The sequence below is a fragment of the Zootoca vivipara genome, chromosome 1 (assembly GCF_963506605.1).
Source record: "Zootoca vivipara chromosome 1, rZooViv1.1, whole genome shotgun sequence".
NCBI classification, from domain to species: Eukaryota; Metazoa; Chordata; class Lepidosauria; order Squamata; family Lacertidae; genus Zootoca; species Zootoca vivipara.
The window spans coordinates 134,648,040-134,668,531 of NC_083276.1; the positions used below are offsets into that span (position 1 = coordinate 134,648,040).

General features: G+C 43.4%; 1 protein-coding gene across 5 annotated transcripts; it reads left to right on the plus strand.

The window, feature by feature from the left end:
* Window positions 1-69: 69 nt before the first annotated feature.
* On the plus strand, window positions 70-20,437 carry RCBTB2 (RCC1 and BTB domain containing protein 2). 5 transcript variants are annotated; one of them, XM_060282552.1, is made up of 13 exons: window positions 70-131; window positions 1,345-1,410; window positions 4,164-4,289; window positions 4,620-4,770; window positions 6,528-6,694; window positions 7,365-7,523; window positions 9,951-10,058; window positions 10,878-11,020; window positions 11,439-11,629; window positions 12,700-12,826; window positions 13,226-13,365; window positions 15,017-15,147; window positions 15,772-17,903. In XM_060282552.1, the coding sequence occupies exons 3-13, from the start codon at window positions 4,164-4,166 to the stop codon at window positions 16,000-16,002; spliced, it is 1,674 nt and encodes a 557-aa protein (XP_060138535.1). In that variant the 5' UTR covers window positions 70-131; window positions 1,345-1,410; the 3' UTR covers window positions 16,003-17,903. The 5 variants fall into 5 exon arrangements, 4 of the variants coding, with proteins under 4 accessions (XP_060138535.1, XP_034995832.2, XP_034995853.2 ...); XR_004694023.2 differs by lacking the exon at window positions 70-131 and having other exon boundaries at window positions 491-1,410; window positions 13,226-13,361; window positions 17,761-17,898; XM_035139941.2 differs by lacking the exon at window positions 70-131 and having other exon boundaries at window positions 491-1,410; window positions 17,761-20,437.
* Window positions 20,438-20,492: the final 55 nt, after the last annotated feature.

The following is a 20,492-nucleotide window of genomic DNA, read 5'->3' on the forward strand; positions in this document are numbered from 1 at the left end:
CTGCGCCGCCGCGGAAGAGCCCGGCGCCCGAGGGCGAGGCCAGGCGGGCAGCGGAGGGAGGGAGGGAGCGAGCGCCGGGAGGACGACGACGAGGAGGAGGAGGAGGAGGAGGAGGAGGAGGCGCCTCTCGGGTGAGGCGGGGGGGGCGGTGCGGGTGGTCCCTCTGCGCCCCTCGGGGGGGGGGAGGGCGGCCGGGCGGGGCTGCGCGCAAACCGCGCCCGGGACGAGGGAGCCCCGCAGGTGGTGGTGCTTGTTTGGCGGGCCGGCCGGCGAGGCCTCCCTTGTCAGCGGCGCCCCAAGTCGAGCGAGGCCCTCGCCGCGTCCCTTCCGGCGCCCCCGAAAGCGGGCGCAGGAAGAGTCCCATCCCTAGACAGCCCTGGGTGGAAGGATGCTGCGCTTGAAAGCCACAGACCGGCCTGCTCCCCCGGCTCTGGGCTTGGGGTGGGGCCGGGATTCGGGGTGGGGTGGCGGCAGGGGGGGGGCTGGAAAAGCGCCCCTCTGTTGGGGAGAAGGAGGCACCACCCTGCCTTGCCTTCGTAGAGAGCCACTGCCGGCAACAAGGGAAAAGGTCAAGGGGTAACCCCAGTCAAAGGCAACTCTGGGGTGCGGCGCTCATCTGGCTTCCAGGCCGAGGGAGCCGGCGTTTCTCCACAGACAGCTCTTCCATGTGGCCAGCAGGACTAAACCGCTTCTGGCCTGGATCAGATACAAAATAAAAGAACAAAATTTCAGCAGCTGCCTTGGCTATCTGTCGGGTCCATAATGCACAGAGTCAGAGCATAACTGTAGATTTCTGCAAGATTGTGCGCAGTCAGGACATAGAAGCTGTATTTAAAATTTTATTTGTACTATTTTCTTCTTATGCAATGTTGGCATTGGTGTGTTTTATATGTGCATAAATTTTATAAGTTGCTTTTGTTTGTTCTTAGAATTGCTAGTTTGTGTCAACTGTAAGCCAGCCTGAGCTCTTGGAGATGGGCCGGATAGAGAGGAATTTTGATGGGTCAGCTCATTATGTCTATTATCATCAGAACTGTTTAAGATGTTCATGCATCTGCAGAGGGACATTGGTTGTGCACTAAAGAACTACAGCCAATTAGTTTATCTGATGGTGCACAGAGTGGATTTATTAGTGTTCGTTGAAAGACACCCTGGAGATATGTTTGCTGCATAAAGCCACAGTCCTGTATGGACTCTAAAAGCAACATTTCAAAAACTGTATGCACAGGTTATTGTTCACAGCTATAATGGGGAAAATGTCCCAGAGGGTGGCTTTAATCTTGAGATGTTGCCAGACAGAGCTTCAGAGATTGCCCTAATCACTTCTTCCTCTTATTTTTCTAGGCTACAGAAATGGCATAGACTTTCATCTCTAAATGATCTAAACTAAGACTTGTTGATGTTGAAAAGGTAAGATTGGTTCTTCACAGTAAAGCAGGGTGGTCCAACCCCAGACCAAGTGGGCCGCAAGAGTTCTGTGACACAGAACCTGTGAGCCACAAACTGAACTGAATTAAATTTCCATATCGTAAATTAAAGTGTTTGCAATAAATAGTAATAGTAATATATTTAATTGAAAATATATCATTAAAACACATTTATTATATTAATTTATTATGCAAAAAATATTGTAGAAGGCTATGAGCTTCCTCCCCTCCTCATAGGACCACCGGTGCCACCACAGTACATGTGGCCATTACGGAAAGACTAGAAGAAGGGGAACCAGCAGCAGTGGCGGCTGCCCCACAGTTAACTTCACACACATGCCCCCCAGCAAGGGCGCTGTGGACAGTGTGGGCAGTGGGCTGCAGCCCACCCCTTCTCTCATCCGACCTCAACCTCCCAACCTCCACAACAAACACAGACCATAGGTGGGTGTGACAGACCATCAACATTTGGGGGGCCACAGATTCCCCGTCCTTGTTGTAAAGGTTACCTATTGAACTTGTGCACATTTCCTCGGGAGTAAGTCCCCTTTATTTCAGTGGTTCTTACTCCAGAGTAATGGTGTCTTGGATTGCAGCCTGTGAGCCTATAACATACATGGTACACTATGCTACACGGCGTTCGAGAAGCAGCCTGAATGTCTGTGTGAGCCCAAACAGCCAACTTGCCTGCCTGCCTTTTTTTAAAAAAAGCTGCACTGTCAACTGCCCCTTGAGGCTGCAAAGGACAGGCGACAGCTATACTGGTACTTAGCTGTGTGCAGTTGCAACTAGGACCCTTGAAATATGGAGCCAGAGGACAGAGCCTGAGCAGCAGAAGCGTGAAGAGAACAGGCAGCTTGGGGCATCCATTCCCCCTCCCCCCTCCCAAGGCTGCCTCAGTGAAGGTTGGGTGCCGTGCCATGAACCTCAAGCCAAGGCTCACCTGCTGCGCTCTCTGCACTTAGCTGAGCCGCCCTGGATTCAGAGATGAAAATTGCCAAGAAACCACCCGTCACGGAGCCACGAGTGAAGTCTACTGGGGTGTGAGTCATATACAAGGAACCTTGGTTGTTGTACAGCACTTTGCTAGAAAGGGGAAGAGGGGAAATGCCACCCTTCACAGGCCATAGCGATTCGGTCTTTAGTATGCCTACATCACAGTCAGTCCATGAGAGAACTGCTCTCTGAGTATACTTGTGCTGCTGCAGTCCCAACAGAATTCCGGGAACAGGAAACCCAGATTTCAGTCTCTGTTTTGTGAATCTTCTTCTGTTCAGCCCCAAAAGGAACTAAATTACATGTAACATGTTTATAAGAACCTCATTCAATGGGCTGTGGGTTGGACCACCCCACAGTAAAGTATTGTGATGTTTTGTAGGGTTGGAAATGAATGCTTTTCTCTGTGTGTATTGACTGACATGCAGTAAACAGGAGCTGGCTCCCAAGGAGTTGATTATGTGAACGAAGCATGTATTGCTAAAGGAGAACCTACAAATCATAGTGCAATGGTACCTCGGTTGTTGAATGTAATCCATTCTGGAAGACCGTTCAACTTCCAAAACGTTTGGCAACTGAGCCGCAATGGGCGGTTGGCAAATTCCAAAGAGAAAATGGAGAAACACACCTCGGAAGCCCTTTGACTTCTGAGGCGCTTGCAAAAACAGAACCATTCACTTCCAGGGTTTCGGCGTTCGAAAACTGAAACGTTGGGCTTTCGAAGCATTCGACAACCGAGGTAACACTGTACCAGATACAGTGGTACCTCTACTTACGAATAACTCTACTTATGAATGTTTCTACTTACGAATGGAGCTCTATACGCCATCTTGGATGCGGTTTAGATAGGTTTTTTTCTACTTACTGTACAAATTTTTAGAGAGGGTTGCTTCTACTTACGAATTTTTTCTCCCAATGCATTCCTATGGGATTTGACTTACCATTTTTTTTGACTTACGAATGTGCGTTCGGAATGCATTAAATTCGTAAGTAGAGGTACCACTGTACATGCATTTAAATACCTATAAAGTGGAAGGAAGTAGTTTTAAAGTGATATGTGTGTGTGTGTGTGTGTGTGTGTATATATATATACAGTATATATACAGTGTATATATATATATATGTATGTATGTATGTATGTATGTATGTATGTATATATACAGTGGTATATATACATAAACTGAAGCGTTCATAAACTGAAGCGAACTTTCCCATTGAAAGTAATGGAAAATGAATTAATCCGTTCCAGATGGGTGCGCGGCGTTCATAAACCGAAAATTCATAAACCGAGGTGTTCATAAACCGAGGTTCCACTGTGTGTGTGTGTGTGTGTATATATATATATATATATATATATATATATATATATATATATATATATATATATAACTTTATTGTCATTGTACATAGTACAACAAATTTGAATGCCGTCCCATGGAAACAACAACAATAAAAACCATACAAAACGCTGAAAGAGAAAAGGAGAGCACTGTGCGCTGTTCCATCTTGTGGAACAACGTTGGGATTAGGTTCATAATTTGCTATCCTATTTGTTTTTCATTTGTCATTTGGCTGCCTTTTCTTACTTAGTTTATATTCACTTTTATCTTTAGTGAAATGAACAGGACAACTGTTTCAAAACAATGTAATACTTGTGAATTTTTTTTAAAAAAAACAATATGAAAAGAAGCATTTAACCTATTTAGACTGATCTACAATATTTTGCTTTTATTGAAACAGATGCTGGATGTTGGGAAATGGCCAATATTTGCTCTCCGCTCTCAAGAGGAGTTGAAGTTAATTCGCCAGGCCTGTGTATTTGGCAGTGCAGGCAATGAAGTACTTTATGCAACTGAGAATGATGAGGTAACTTTTGGAGATACAACAATTAATAACTGTTTGCCTCTACATCATGTTTGTCTAAACAGGCATTGGATGAAGACTTCCAGGGCACAAGACTTCAAGGTCATGCCTGATGCCTGGCTTCTTCCCATTGCAAGCACAGTAAATGGTACACTAGGCGTGGATGTCACAATTTTTTACTGTGCCCAAACAGTTATCCTTGCTGCAGAATTCTGATTTTCTTTAACAAATATCTGACAAAATCTTAAAAAGTGTAACTATTTTATTAAACTTTCAGACTGAAATTCTATGATAGTAAATATTTTCTGTACTAACAGTATCACTGTGTGACAGGTTTTTGTGCTTGGCACTAACTGCAGTGGTTGTTTGGGAATCGGTGACACACAGAGCAGCATTGAACCTCGAAGGTTAGATACTTTGTGTGGCAAAAAACTAGCCTGCCTCAGCTATGGAAGTGGCCCCCATGTTGTTGCTGCTACCACTGGTACGTTGTGTGCTTTTCATTGTGGTTAGTCTACTCTGTTAGTCTACTCTGACAGGGATATTTAATTTTCAACTGTAAGAGAAAAGCAGTATACTGTATACGGTACTGTTAGTCTACTCTGACAGGGATATTTAATTTTCAACTGTAAGAGAAAAGCAGTATACTGTATACGGTACTCTTTACACTGATAAGAAAGAACATTTTAAGTTTTCGATTATGGGGTGATTGTTGAGTCTAGTTCCTTATTTTTTCATGGGCATATTACCACCTGGATGGTCCAGATCTTGGGACTCTTATGATAATAAATGAAAATGGTCTGTGTTAATAATGTTTTGCCTATTAGAGATTCAAAAGCAGATAATGAAGGAACAACCATATTTTGCTGGTGAAGCCAAGCTCAGATTCAGAAACACCAAGGGACAACATGTGGAAACGCTAAGGAAAAGAGCAAGGCTTTCCTAACTCTTAGAATATATCCATGTTACCCTTTCTGTGCTCTTGATTCAGTGCTCTCAAGCCTGTAAAGGCTATGGGGCACTTTCCTCCTAGAGGTGTGCCTTTCTGCCCCCTAAGAAGCCCTATGCTTAAAATACAAAAAAAGAAAACAATTTTTTTTCTAAGTATTTATATATTGCTTTTCACCAGAAAAGACTGCAAAGCTGTTTAGAAAGGGAAAAATTGAAGATACTACATAGAACAAATGAAATAATATAGTATATAAGACATCAGCATCCATAAAATAGGATTCAACTCATTCAGTACACCCACTGAAAAGCAAGTTGAAAAGCAAATTCAGTATCCAAGTTGAAAAGCAAATTCAGTATCCATTTATTTATTTAATAAAATGTATATACTACTTGACTGTAAAAACCAAACAAATCCTTAATTACTAACACATGCACATGAGAATCTGTGTTTGTGCATCCTTAAACAGAAGCATTTTAGATCTTAACTAGCCTTGCTGTGGCTAATCCCTGTGACTGCCCCCACCCTGTCCCGATCCATGACCTATTATGTTCCCTCCCCCCCCCCCCGATCATATTAGTGCGAGGAAAAGCTGAACATCCTCCTCCAGTGACTGTAGAAGCCTTCAAAATCCCAGAAGAGGGTTGAGCAGACTTTTCTGCTGACAGCTGCTGTGTGTGACTGATTTGTGCAAAGCTGGGCAAAGTTGAAAAGCTTTGTGTAGCTGCTGCCTCCAGTCCCAGACCGAACTGGTTCCAGCAGGCCTTTCCCTGTAGATTCAGTTCTACAAGGGTGGGTGGTAGAGAGGATGTGAATCTGGATCAATGCACTGTAGAGATAAATGAGATTTTATTTTATTTTAGCAATGAGAGATTGCAACACTAAACCTAAGAGATCTGCCTCGTGTCACATTACAGGAGAAAGTTCCAGTAGGAGAGAATATTATACTTTGAGATGCATAGTAAGCATGGAGATTTTACTTTGCCAAAAATATAACCTCGCACATTCTCTTCAAGATTTAAATTGTTTCATTTGAAGGCTTGACAATACATGGAATGCTAATAGAGCACAACCCATCCCTTTTACTTATTTGAACCATTATTGTCTCCATTAATGCTTGCTAATGCTTGAATGGACATTTGCCCTTAATCGTGTTCTGTGTACATAGTGGTTAAATCACAGCAGAGGACAATATATGGAACAAAAAGCTTCAGTCATTGTTTATTTTTTCTCTTTACTTGGGAAAAAGATAGCTTTAATGTTTTCAAAGTTATTTTCTTCTTATGTTGTAGAAGGAGAAGTATATACTTGGGGACATAATGCTTATAGTCAACTGGGAAATGGAACAACCAACCATAGTTTAGTTCCTTGCCAAATCTCCACCAACTTGTTAAACAAAAAAGTGATTGAAGTTGCCTGTGGCTCACATCATTCAATGGTTTTAACATCTGATGGAGAGGTAAGAAAATCTATCGGAATCTTGTTCAAGTAACTTTGGAATTTTATATCTGAAACAAAAAGGGGCAAGCACTCTGGATTGGATAAAACTGGGGTGTAAATTGTATGCTGATAGCCACCTGAAAGTTCACTGGGCTACTACATTAGTAGCCCTTTTGGGCTACAGAACCACTGCAACAAAGTCTCTTTCCTTAGTTTCTGAGGTTAGACAAGGGATTGTGTGGTGTTTTTAAATGTACTATATTATATTATTGTTAATATCTGCTCTGGGAATCCCAGATATGGTGGGATACTAGCTCAGATACATGAATACTCACATTGCTGTCCTAGTAGTTGCTTCCACAAACAAGAGCCAATCTTATCTAGTATCAAGAAACCAAAAAGGAAAGAGCTCTTTTTGAGATGTAACTTCCAAATAATATTTGCTTCTATTTGTTTGCTTTTGGGATGATTTCTTCACAGACCTATCAGTGACATGAGTTTTCCAGAAAATTTTGAGTCACAAAAATTTCCATCGGCCTAAATCAACTGAGATTTAATTTAGCATTTGTCTTTGACATAAGTGCAATCTTAAACATGTTTGTTGGAAGTGAGTCCCTTTAATTTAAATGGACCTGGCATTTCTCTCAATATGGGATTATAACCATATAATATAGTTTGTTTCTTTACAGGTTTATACATGGGGCTACAACAATTCAGGGCAAGTTGGATCTGGCTCAACAGCCAACCAGCCAATACCACGGAGAGTCACTAGCTGCTTACAAAGCAAGATTGCAACTAACATTGCTTGTGGCCAGATGTGCTCAATGGCGGTGGTAGAAAATGGGGAGGTAAGAGAATTCTTCAGAATTAAAAGGGCCGTTTTTCTTTATGGTGTGTAATATTGGGGTTTAAGTCGTTGACTGTGTCCCCCTACAGTAGACAATGCTGCTAATTAAGACAGATATTTAATTATAATAAGTCTGGTTAGATAGATTCTGATAGAATATTCCCTCCTGGTGTCTGGAGAACAACTCTCTCTTAACATTCAGAATAGTGCTTCCTCCTGGCATAAAGGCTCAATTTCTGATTTCACCAGTGTAAACTCCTCCCTCCAAGCTAGGCACAGTTTTGAGCAGAGAAGCTTGTGAGTCCTTCTTGTCCTCTGTGCCTCCTCTTACACAGCATTTGAATGAAAGTCCATTGTGCTGCAAGGAAGAGTGTTTCAGAAGGGATGAGGAGAGGCCCCTGGTGAAGATAATTGGGTATCCATTCTCCTTCCCCCATGCTGGGTAGTGCAAGTATGTTGTGCTGTGCGGCAGAGCTGTGGGAATGCTCTGCCCCCATCTTCACAAGGAAGTACCAATCTCAGTGACTAGAGACTCTGCATTGGAGGTGCCCAAGAGGCAGTGCAGGTGGCAGGCCGGTCTGCCCATGAGCCGAACTGAAGCAGCCATCTCAGGTAGCAGAATCCTGCCCCCCACCCCACCCTGGTGCTGCCACTGGGGTCACGCAATGACAGCCTCTGGTGAGATCTCCTTTCCCAGTTCACCTTAGGTGACAAAATGAAGCAAAGGAGCAATTCTGTATTGGAAGTTTGGAGTGTTAGGTCTGTATGTGGACAGAGTGCAGCTCTGTTTTTCATGCTCCTCATGAAGTCTGTTAACAGCTGTCTAGAGACTGTCAACAGGTTGAATCCAGTTGAATCCAGAAAACAGATTTTGATGGTTAAACTGGGGGATAGGGTGTTTGTCAGTACCAGATTGGTAGCTATGTAGATTTGGGCTACCTTCTGTCACAACTTTTAAGTGTTCTTCCAAGGGAACCTCTCTGACCGGGTTCTTTCTGAGCTGTCCAAGTTAGTGAAGGCTCTTTTTTTTGTTCCCTTGAGCTTTTAACAACTGCAAATCCACTTCCCCATTTCTTAATTCACTCTGTGGACCAGATCCAACAAAATAGTTGCAGCAGCTGGAGGCAGCACAAGGAGTCCCACTAAAACGGTGAGGCTTCCTCACGTCCCAGCCCCACACATTCCCTCCTCCAAATCAGCTCTGGGGTGCATGGGTCACGTCAACATGTGGGGGGAAGGAGCGGAGATTGTTTTGTCTGGCAAGAAATGCTTGCGGTGATGGGACAATTGTAATAGCACAGGGTTGAGTGCCACCCCCCCCCACTGCTGCTTGCATGGTAAAGTAGAGGAAATGGCCATCATCCTCTTTGCTCTAAAAATCAAATTTGTGGGTGAAAGGGAGTAGTAAAACTGCAGATTTTGTTTAGGTCTAATTTGGGGGCAGTTCCTCAGGTAATTTCCTATCCACAGCACATAAGCATTAAAGGGCCTGATAAGTTGAAAGCTGCTGAAGGGGAAGGGGCAGAGGCTAGAGAAAGAACTGTGAGTGGAGGGACCCCCTGGGAGACTCACCAGGAACTGGGTGTGGACCAAGGGACCAGTTACATTATGTTGCACTTTTATAAGCTATGTGACTTTGTTGCTTAGTTTGATCTTCATTTATGTATTGTAGTATTCTAAGTTTTCTGGCTTTTATTTTTATTGATTATAGTCTAGTAATGATCTATTGTTATTGTTTGAGAGTGAATTTCTCTTTAATTATTATTTGCTGATATGTAGGGAGTAAATTTAATAGTGTAATACAGTATACCCTAAATGGATCGTTGCATATTGCTTTATTTTACACACCAGTAAGTTGTTTATTTTAAGGTCATATTCTTTATTATGGCTTATTTGCCTTGGATTGGATTGTTATATGATGTGTGACCTTTGTTGTATATTTTGTTGTCGTCTCTACAGCTTATAACCTGCCTTATAGAAAGGCGGTATACAAATTAGAAGTGAGATGAAAAGAAAAGCCAGGTGCTCTAGCCGCTCATGGGATCAGTTTAGGGACAAATGCTGGAAACCATTGAACAGCGCTGCCTCTGCAACCTGAGAAGTCTAGCTAGTGTGTGCTCTAAGCTAATGCTAAGGTTAGAAGGCAGCATCTACCCAAGCAAATTGGAGCATTCAGATATTTCCCTGATCAAGCGGGTCATTTCATCACTCCTGTACACATAGATATATTGGACAGGGCAGGATCTTTTCTTGTTAGATGCATCTCAGGTGAACGCTAAGGTCCCATGGAGTACATAACTGGTTCTAGCATTTAAAACTTTTTGTTTTAAGTGTCATTAATGAATTACACAAAGATTATAGGGGATTCTGTTTCCCTCTTCTTTGCTCTTATTCCTGCAAACTAATTGGAATTATCTTCCTTTCTAAGGTTTATGTCTGGGGATACAATGGCAATGGCCAGCTTGGATTGGGCAATAGCGGCAATCAACCAACACCTTGCAGAATAGCAGCTCTGCAAGGCATCCATGTGCAGCGGGTAGGTTTCATTTGTTGCCAGGCCTTCGTTAAAATGGGCTAAAATAGGCTATGTATTTCATCTTATATACTGATAAGCAAGCCTGTCCTCCCAAGTGTGGATACTGATGCAGCCAATGCAGGAGGGAAGGTGGCAACATGCCTAGGGGAAGCTGCAGGTTTACAGAAGCCCAAAATATATTTAGGAAAGGCATTCAAAGGGGGAAGGACCCTAAAAACAGCTCTGTGAGCCATGCCCAGTTGGCATTTAGTGCTGATTGGCTTTTGTTGGGCTGAACTGGTGTGTGGGAGACAGGGAAGGAGCAAAGTATTTGGAAGAGGGTCTGCTTTACTGGAGTCTCAAAAAGGAGCACTCTGCACTACAATATATCGTCAAAGAAATTAATGTTTTAACAAAGATACTGTCAAAAGTGACTTGCGTTATCAGTACAATACCATTATCCTGAAATGGACAGCCCACCTGCCTTTTTCTGTTTCCTTGGCTGTTCCTAATCCTGCATAAGGTCATGATAGCCTTCTGTCAGTTCTGAATTTACACATTGCCTGAGTGTCGATCTGTATTCACTCTATGTCCTGCCACATGCAGACAGAAGATTCTGTGATATGTTGGAAGCTGATATTTCTAACAAACTCAGAGAGGTCAGCATCTCGAATTCTGTTTGTGAATCTTGAATGGTGATAAATGATTCAACTGTCTTTCGCATTTGGTTTTTTTCAATAAATACTTCTCCAGAAATGCTTTTAAAAGCTTCAGTAAATCTTCTGGTATGTAAAATGCAAAAATGTAAGAATACAAATTATTTTAGGTACTTTTTTCTAGGTTGCCTGTGGCTATGCACATACCTTAGTGCTAACGGACAAAGGTCAGCTGTATGCCTGGGGAGCAAATTCCTACGGCCAGTTAGGCACTGGGAATAGAGGGAACCAGTCCTACCCTGCTCCTGTGCCTGTGGATAAAGACAGGTAGGATCCTGCTAATAATCAAGCAATAAGCAGAATTTGTAGCATGTACTGCAGTAACTGTGGGATTTTATATATGTACCCCACCCCCCACTTTTCCCCGACAGGGCTCAAGGTTGCTTACAGGTAAAAACAAGAATTGCTAAAACAATGTGCAGTGTTTACGCAGCCTGACCAAAGATTTTTAGGACAAGGAAGCAGAGTCTAAAGAGAGTTTGTTTATAACTGATACGTGTGCCTAGAAATGCAAGTCTGGCCATCAGAAATACAGCCGAGGCAAGGGATAGAAACGGGCATTAGGTTCCAAATATGCATTTTATCCACCAAAGTGAACAATGGCCACCGGCACCTAGGACCTCTGAGCTTTGTCACTGCATGTTGTCCTTATGCCACTGTTTTTTATGTTTGCTTTTAAATATAGAGTCGTAGAGATTGCTGCATGTCACTCTGCTCATACTTCTGCTGCTAAAACCCAGGGTGGCCAAGTGTACATGTGGGGTCAGTGCCGGGGACAGTCTCTCACTCTGCCGCATCTCACCCACTTTGTCTGCACAGATGATGTGTTTGCTTGTTTTGCTACTCCTGCAGTGACTTGGCGTCTCCTCTCAGTAGGTGAGCTTCAGACATTTTTTTTCTGTTTGCATTGCTGTATATTACTTATTTCTTGAAGATATGTAAATACCATTCTTTTTAGTGGTATAGTTTGGATCACAGCTTGGTGGAAGAAATAAGCTCCACGTCCTTGTCAGGGATGGCTCTATCTCCACCAACATGGCTTCTCTTGAGGGGAAAGGCAGGCCTTCTGCCCTAATGATCCTAAGGGGCACCTGCCTCCTTAACTTAACTGCCTCCTTAAGCCGTTTCTGAACGGCTGCCCCACCCTGTTGTGATTGACCTTTGGGGTTGTGCTGGAAGCCTCCAACACCATCCAGAGAAAGAGTGTTACATGGCACCCCAGACTCCACAGCACTGCAGCATTCCAAGAGTCTCGCCACTTAGCCTGAGTTTGTGGAAATGAGGCACAGAAGAGACACTGGTGTCTTTAGGATATATGGTTTATTTGCACACACACACACACACACACACACACACACACACACACACACACAACTTGAGCCTATGATGGAGGGGCTCACAGCAAGGGATGGAGTCGTTTTCCTTCTTTGCTCAATGCAGTTCTGTGTTAGCACTTTGGTTTGGCATTCATAATCAGATCCATCATCGCTGGTATTCAGCTCAGCCAGGGCTCAGAATTGGCGGCAGAGCTGGAGGAAGTGCTCTGCAGGTCCTTGGTCACTTAACTGCCTGCCCCTGGCCAGCGGTGGGAGCCTTAGACCCCTGGTTGCACTGGAGTCTGCTCCATTCTGCTCTTCATCTTTTTAGGTTGGGGCCTGGGGCCGTGGGTGTAAATTGTGGGAACTTCAGCTGATTACGTGACAAATGAGGATGTGGTTACCATCTCGGTCTCAAGCCAAGATAGACAATTCCTGTTCTGCAAAGAACTCCCGATGTGGCTAGAATGGCTGAAAGGCTGTCCCCTCTCTCCCTTGGTTGCCTGCATTATTGTCAGTTTCCTTTTCCTTGAAATGCTCTTGCCTGCTGGTTTTGCATTGGTTCATGTGAACAGAGGGCTGAAGGGAGAGGCAGTGTGTTTTAAATGTATTCATTGGTGTCTTGTTTAGAGCCTGATGACCACTTAACAGTAGCTCAGTCAATAAAGAAGGAATTTGACAGTCCAGATAATGCAGATGTGAGATTTCAAGTGGATGGAAAATACATTCATGTTCATAAAGTCCTTCTCAAAATTAGGTATGGAACTAATATTCCCACCCTTTTTTTCTCCCTTTTTGTTAGCTTCTACTTTGCTTCTCCCTTGGCATTAAAATCTTTGTGGTGCTACATAATTTCTTAGTCCATGTTTTGTTAGCACTTCTTCTGCCAAGCGAACAATCATTTCTCTCTGGTTGGGCCACCTTGATGCTGAGTCAGGTGAGCCTGGCTGCTAACAGTTGGCATCCTGCTAGAGTTTGTGGAGTTCTAGAACCTGCAAAATTGGTGGAGCTCTGATACATCTGGTAACCCAGGATAACATTTTGTACATCTGAGGAAGTGCGTGGGAACTTGTGCCATTGTTGTTCTGTTTTACAACCAGAATCAAGCTGCTTGCCAGTAACAAAACTTATTTTCCTTTTGTATGTAATTCTTCAGGTGTGAGCACTTCCGTTCAGTACTAAACAACAACAACGATGAAATTATAGAAATAAGTGAATTCTCATATCCCGTTTACCGAGCCTTTCTGGAATACCTGTACACAGACAGCATCAGTCTTCCTCCTGAAGATGCAGTAGGTAATTGGAAGAAATGGGCTCATTGGGAAGAGCTGGAGTTCATTTCAGCAGGGCTTAAAATGTGAAGTAGTTGAATGTATTGAAAAGCCTGTGATGCTCTTTAATGCTTCATATATTTTGAGAATAGCCCTTTTTTATTCTGATCATTCGTTTGTTTATATAGGCGTACCCCCCCCCCCATTTACATGTGATCGATTTGTGCACCGTCATGTATACACGTGGCATTGAGAAATCAATATTTTAAACTTGGAAATTGTGTGAAGAGAGCTAGAGAGTCCTTGTAGCTGGAGCCCGAAGAGAGTGAGGACAGAGGAAGCCCTGAAGAGACCTGAGGCACAGCGGGGCTTTTTTCAGCTGCTCCATCTCCCTGCCTAACAGCTGGTGCATGGGGGTAGTGCAGCAGCAGCCAGCCCCAGACCTTCAACTCCAGATATTTTAGTCTGGATTGGGGAGAGAGCTAGAGACCAGGAAAAAAGGGGTTTGGAAGCCTTTTAGAGGGTGCTCCCCACCCTCTGTTCCCTTTTGTCTTTTATTCTCTTTAGCAGTACAGAATTCCTACCCTCCAGATGAGGCAGCCAGAGGGCCACCTGCCCCAGGTGGGGGCAGGAGGAGCCCCAGGTGTACTGCTCAACTAACCTGCAGGTCAGCTAAGAGGCTTTGCCCCTATTTGATTATTTTCAGCATCCCTACTTTTCCTACTGTACCATTTGCATACTTGAGCAAAATTAAATCACTGTCGTTCCTCACAGCTTCTCCCCAGGCTGCAGTTTTGATTAAAAAATTATCACAGTTATGCTGGTGTTCAGCATAATTGCTCAATTGATAATATGACCGTTGACGTTGAAGACCCAATAGTATTTTCACATCTTCTGTAAAAGAAGAAGTGAAAGCTCAATTATTTCCCTTTTCATTTTCAAAAAGGAACACTGCATAAACATTACATCACAAAACTCACCACAACACAGAATTTATATAACGGTAACATGCAATGCATAGCAGTTGCCAGACTCTGTTTGGGGGGGGGGGGGTGCAGGCTGTTGTCACGCAAGTCTGTGTGATGAAAAGGGAATGAGGAAATGGTTGCTTTCACAACACACATAGCCTGCCTTACTTTTTCTGCTAAGAGGCTCTTAGGCCTCAGGAATCAGGGTGGGGGTTGCTCAGTCCTGACTGATCACAGGCAGACCAAGTCAAGTTTGTCCTGGCTGCAACCTCAGATCTTCACCCATTGAGTAGGAAGGTCTGAAGGGGGCAACTGCTGCACATTCAGCTGAATGCCTGGGCAACCAGGATTCCGGAAATTGGAAGCATGTTAAATGGTTCCCCCAAGAAGCAACTATGCAGCTTGTTAAGCTATAAAGCTGTGGTCTACCCATTTTGATCCAAGAAATACAGGACTATAGCATTTTTCCTGCCTTATTCCCCTTCTGGACAGTTATACTGTATTAAGATCCAGAGTTTCTGTTTTGGGAAAACCTCAGAAAAATAGGGATGAGTTAAAATTGTGGAATGCAAATAGCAAGCATGTTGTCTGTCCAAAACATCCCTAAAAGCTTGGGTGTTTGTGTGCCACTGGAAATATGAACTATTACCGTAAATGTTTCCTTTCCTTCTAACCTGTGTTTCCCCTGCCCCTCTTTTCTCCTGGCAGGTCTGCTGGACCTCGCAACCTTCTACCGTGAAAATAGACTGAAAAAGCTTTGCCAGCAAACAATCAAGCAGGGAATTTCCGAGGAGAATGCAATCGCCCTTCTTTCCGCTGCAGTCAAGTATGAAGCAAAGGTAGGAACGAGGCTTACCATGAGGCTTAATAGTTTCCTGCAGAGACAGGCTGCTTGTGATGTTTGAGACCCCTTGGTATTGAAAATAATCTGGTAACTAAGAGACTAATCTGGGAAACTCAGCCAGATGGTGGGGTATAAATAATAAGATTATTATTAAAATTAAAATGATGATTATTAATCAGGAGGGGCCCAGTTTGAATTTTGCTTTTGTAATATACCTTCCAGGTGGCTGTCAGAGGTGCTTCCCAGTCCAAGGAATGCACATGGCAGAGTTAACTCTTCATTGTCAAAGATCACACAGTCGCCTCTATAGCTCAGGATACCTAAGCACATGTATCTAGTATCTTCTAGGCAGCTGTTCCCAGGTCTGGACTCTATGGAGCAGTTGCAGCAACTGCAGAGCACTCTCCCTCCACCAGGTTCTGCCCCTTCTCCCCACAGCCTGTGCAAACATAGCTGGCACCTGCGTGGAAGCCGCCTCTGTCCTTCCCCCTTCCATCCTCTCCTGCTTCTGGGAGACAGTGGGGCAGGGGAGGGTGGGAAGCATTTGGCTGTCCTTCCTCCTCTTCCTCCAGCTCTGAAGCTTCTCCTGCCTCTGATTCTTACCTCCTGGTTGGTACAGGTACCCACAAACCACTGCCCTCCTCTCCCCAGTCAGATGACAGCCCCCTTCCAGCAGGGCACACTTATCCGCGTCCTGCCAGGGGCAAAGGGCCATTTTCTGAGCCTCGGCTTCCCATCTACAATCTGGAGAGAATACTCCTGGCCTATCTTCCTTGGCTGTCCTAAGGATGAGAAGAAGACACAGTATGCAAAGAAGTTTGAACATTTGAAAGTACAGCACAAATATTAATCAGAAGGTCACAGGGGTTTTTTGGTTTACAAGATATCCAATAGCTATCAAAAAGGTCAGAGAGCTGCAGACATTCCCCTTCCCCTCTTCCTTCTAGACTAGCTTTCGTGGGTGTCTTCATGGGACCAGGCACTAGTGACCTGCCCTTTCTGTTCATAGCCACTACAACACATCATCTGCACTGAAATATGCTAAATAAAGGAAAACTGTAGCTCAGCCACAAGCTGCATTTTCAGCAGAACTTGTACACTTAAAAATATCTTGAACAGTCCCTTTGTGAGAGCTGTTTTTGTGTATTCATGGTGCACGGTACATTATTATTGAAGAACTTTTAAGTGGTGATTCTTAAATAGCAAGGGTTGGATCTATACTAACTCCTGTAACTAAGGGATGGACTCCTTCCATTTACAGAGAGGAGCAAGTTCCTTCCTTTTGTATGGAGGCAATTTTCACCCATTCCTCATTCTTCCTGCAGCTCCCAGCTCTACCTTCTTTGTTGTTCCGAATGCCCCACCCCCACCCCCAACTTCTGGGGGAATGGAAAGGGGAAGGGGCCACCAGAGAAACTCACTTCTCTTCTGCCTTTTATTAGGAAGAGCTCTGCTCCTGGGTGGCCAGGATCCAGCCTTCATAGTTCTGTTGTAACAATTTCTTTTCAAATACTTTTTCTTTTCTTATTCAGGTTGCTGAGTATGGTTCATATTACTGGAGCCAACTTTCTTTTCAATATTAGCTGCATTTGCAAATACTGAACTGTGGCTTAGTGCTAATGGGCTCAGATGCTTTAGCTGAGATTTTGGCATTGCAGGGGATTGGACTAGATGACCCATGGGGTCCCTTTCAACTCTGCAGTCCTACGGTATGATCCAGTGACTGTTTGAAATGAAGTACTAACAAGGATTCTTTCAAAGCGTTAATTCTGTCATGCAACAGCAAGCTATCACTCGGCTTTGAAACACATTTTTAAAAGCCTGACTAGCTTTTCAGGTACCTTTTAACTGAATAACTTTCTAAAGAAATGCCTGAAGTAACTGATATTATAGTTTGAAGTCTTGTTTATTCTGCTATATTTTACTCCAAGACGACCTATTTTTCCTAAATAGAACCCAATAAGGTAGACATGTATGTAAAAAAATTTTTTTAAAAAATGTGATCCCATTGAGATCCCAAGATGAAATTTTGCAGGTAACGCTTACAAATATTAAATAATACATATTTGGTAAATTTGTAATCATATTAATTTTTAAATCACTTTATAAAATTTAAAATTTTATAACTTTACAATTTAAACTAAGCCCATCATGTGACATAGCATATTAAAGGTTCTGAAGAGATCAGTATTTTTAGTTTTGAAATATCTCAATTCTGGGCTGAGCTTTCAAGGTTTTTGTGTAGTCTGGCAAGGCCAAAATTGTCATTTTTAAAAAAATTCAAACCCACATAACTCAAAAATGGGATGAGATAAAAAAATAAAATTTTAGATTTAAACTTAGTAGTTTTGTTCATTGAACAAGTGTACAAAATATTAAGAATATTGGATTCCACGAGGTAAAAAAACCTGCATCACTTGATTTGGATGACCCACAGTTGGAGTTACCAGCCCATGGGTGGCAGCTGCCATCAAGAGTTTACTTTGAATTTAGCCCAATGTCAGCATAGGGGCTGCAGCAGCAGCAGCTGGAAAATGTATCCGCCATGTCGCTTCACTTTGGGTGGTCCCATTTCTGCTAACATATGTAATACTTATTTCCTTCCTAGGAATTAGAGGAATTTTGCTTTCGGTTTTGCATAAACCACTTGACTGTAGTTACTCAGACATCAGGCTTTGCAGAAATGGACCATGACCTTCTGAAGAACTTCATTAGCAAAGCCAGCCAAGTGGGAGCATTTAAAAACTGAAGGAAGGGCAGTGGCAGAAAATCAAGGCATTTTCAGAAGGGAGACACGCAAAGTAAGTGCTGAAATGTAGTTTGGCTCGCAAAACATAGCCACTAACTTCATGGAGCAAAAAAGGCAGCGGGACTCTCATAGCCACTCCCCCCCGGGGGGGGGGGGATATTGTTGCGTCTTCCGTTGTCACTTGTTCAGCTTTGAAAAACCTTGCAGAAATGCTGTTTGGAGTTTGCATTGGCAGCATTCAAGAATCAATGTGCTGCCCCAATAAGGGACTCTTAGTACTCATGGAAACCTAGGAAAGGACACAGCACCCCTTGGTCTATTCACTTCACTATGTTCTACTCTCTTTGCAGAGGATGCCATCTCTTGGCTTTAGCTTGGACATGGAAATAATTAATCCTTCAAAGCAATATATTATCCTAAGTGAAATTCAAATGGTGTCACTACATCAGTCTCTCTGCTGCAACAATGGTGCAAGCTTTTGTGGGCCATAGCCCACTTTTGACAGGGAATTAAAAATTACTCCCTGATTTAAGTCTAGGCTAGTTTTCAGAAATCTAAACCCACTTAAAAGCAAGTGTCATAAAAGCGCCACCGCTATTAGCCGTCTACAAAAGTGACTGCAGTGGTACGTAGCCTCGTGCATTGAGATGCACCAAGCAACCAGAACCTACAGTATTTTTTCAGCAACTGGTGTTTTCCTCATTTGCAGGTAAATTTGGTTATTATACCAACCTCTGCTGTGGTTGTTATTTCTAGCCTGTCACACCCTATAATCCTCAGAGGCAAGAGGAGCAGCATTGTAAACCTCTTTTGTACTCCAAGCTACAGTGACCGCCTTTTGCAGCAGAAATGACTTCTCTACTTCCATCCACCCAAAGGTGGGTGGTGGAGGACGATAAATATTTTACATTAATAAGTCAGAACATCAATACAGTCATACCTCGGTTTAAGTACGCTTCGGTTTGAGTACTTTCAGTTTAAGTACCCCGCAGACCCGTCTGGAACAGATTAATCCACTTTCCATTACTTTCAATGGGAAAGTTCGCTTCAGGTTAAGTACAGACTTCCAGAACCAATTGTGTACTTAAACCGAGGTACCACTGTAAAAGAAGGAGGCAGTGGAGCTGCCCTATGGAAAAGAAGTTGGCTGGGGGAGAAAACAAGTGGATTTTTGAAGAGATTCTGTTCACTTACCTTTTTTAACTCTGGTTTGAAATTCTGCCAACCTGTATAAATTATGTATAATTTATCCTGCAGATCTTGGGGGGGCACTGAGCTCTTGCCCCTTAACTACTAAACTTTGCTTAACTCTTCTTCCTCCACTCCCACTTCTACGGCTTCAGATATCTAAATTTAACCTTCTCTAATCACACGCTCTTACAGGGAAATCTCAACAGGAGCTAGTTCCTTCACTGTTACAACTGGTAGAAAATACTCATGTGTGTTTGACTAAGGTGTATTTTTAGAACTAGTCTTCTAAAGATCTTCCATGTATGTGGGAACTTGAAAACTGCTTCAAAATCTGATACATACGTGTGCCTATTTTAGGTCAAAGAAAGGCCACAGTACTGTTTTGTCTTTGTCACCAAAGTGAAATGGGGTGCAAAGAAAAATGGTGTTTCTAGTCTACAAGAGCTTTTAAACTTTCCATTGGTAGAAAGTACGACTGGTATTTTACCTGAAAAGTAGATCTGTAAGGGTGTCATGCGGTCACTGGGTTGGGTGGCGTCCTGGTGAAGAAGGCAGGAGTGATAAGCTCTTCCCACAGTGGGTATCCTCCCAGACTTGCTGAGCTAAAGTTCTGCTGTAGAAAGTACTGCTGACTGTAGAAGGAGCGAAAGGGGAGCAAAGCACAGGCAAGAGCAGGAAACGGGGGAGCACCCACTTCTTGAAGAGCTCCCCTGCCTTCCTCACCAGGACAACTCCACCCAACCCAGTGACACCATGACACAAGTGTTACTGCCAAGTAAACCTTGTGTAAGATAATGCTATAAAAGTTGCTTATTTAATCATCATTGCTGAAAATCAACATCCTTGTGTACTATTCAAACCAAATTAAGGAGTTTTTGCATGATACTGTGGCTGTAATCCTGTGATGCTTGGAAAGACGTCATGTGGCCACAGAATGCATCAGCTCTCCCTTTCTGAGGCTGAAGAGAGATCTATTGTTTGATCCCTTGGTCCTGCTTCTGCCACAACTGCCCTGACCGGACCAGCCTTGGAGATCCAATGTCTCTAGGGCCGAAAAGGGACCTGCTGGCTGGCCAGCAACCATGGCAAAGTGACCCAAAGGAGCTAGCACATTTGCTGTCCCTGAACATGTCCACCAGCTGAGTGCTCCTCCACCCTCATTTCCAGTGCTGGCGAGAGCTTGGCAGAGCATCAGAAAAAGAGGAAGACAACAACACTCATTGAAATACCTTGGGTGATTGGAAAACTATAGATAGATTTGGCACCTCACTAGGTAGTACTGTATGTCACCTTTAATAACCACTCCATTGGGAAGTGTGGAAAGCTGGATCCAAGACCACACAGGGGAACAAATTCTGCTCTGTAAACTGCATAAAAAGGGAAATGTTCAAGGGCTGTGA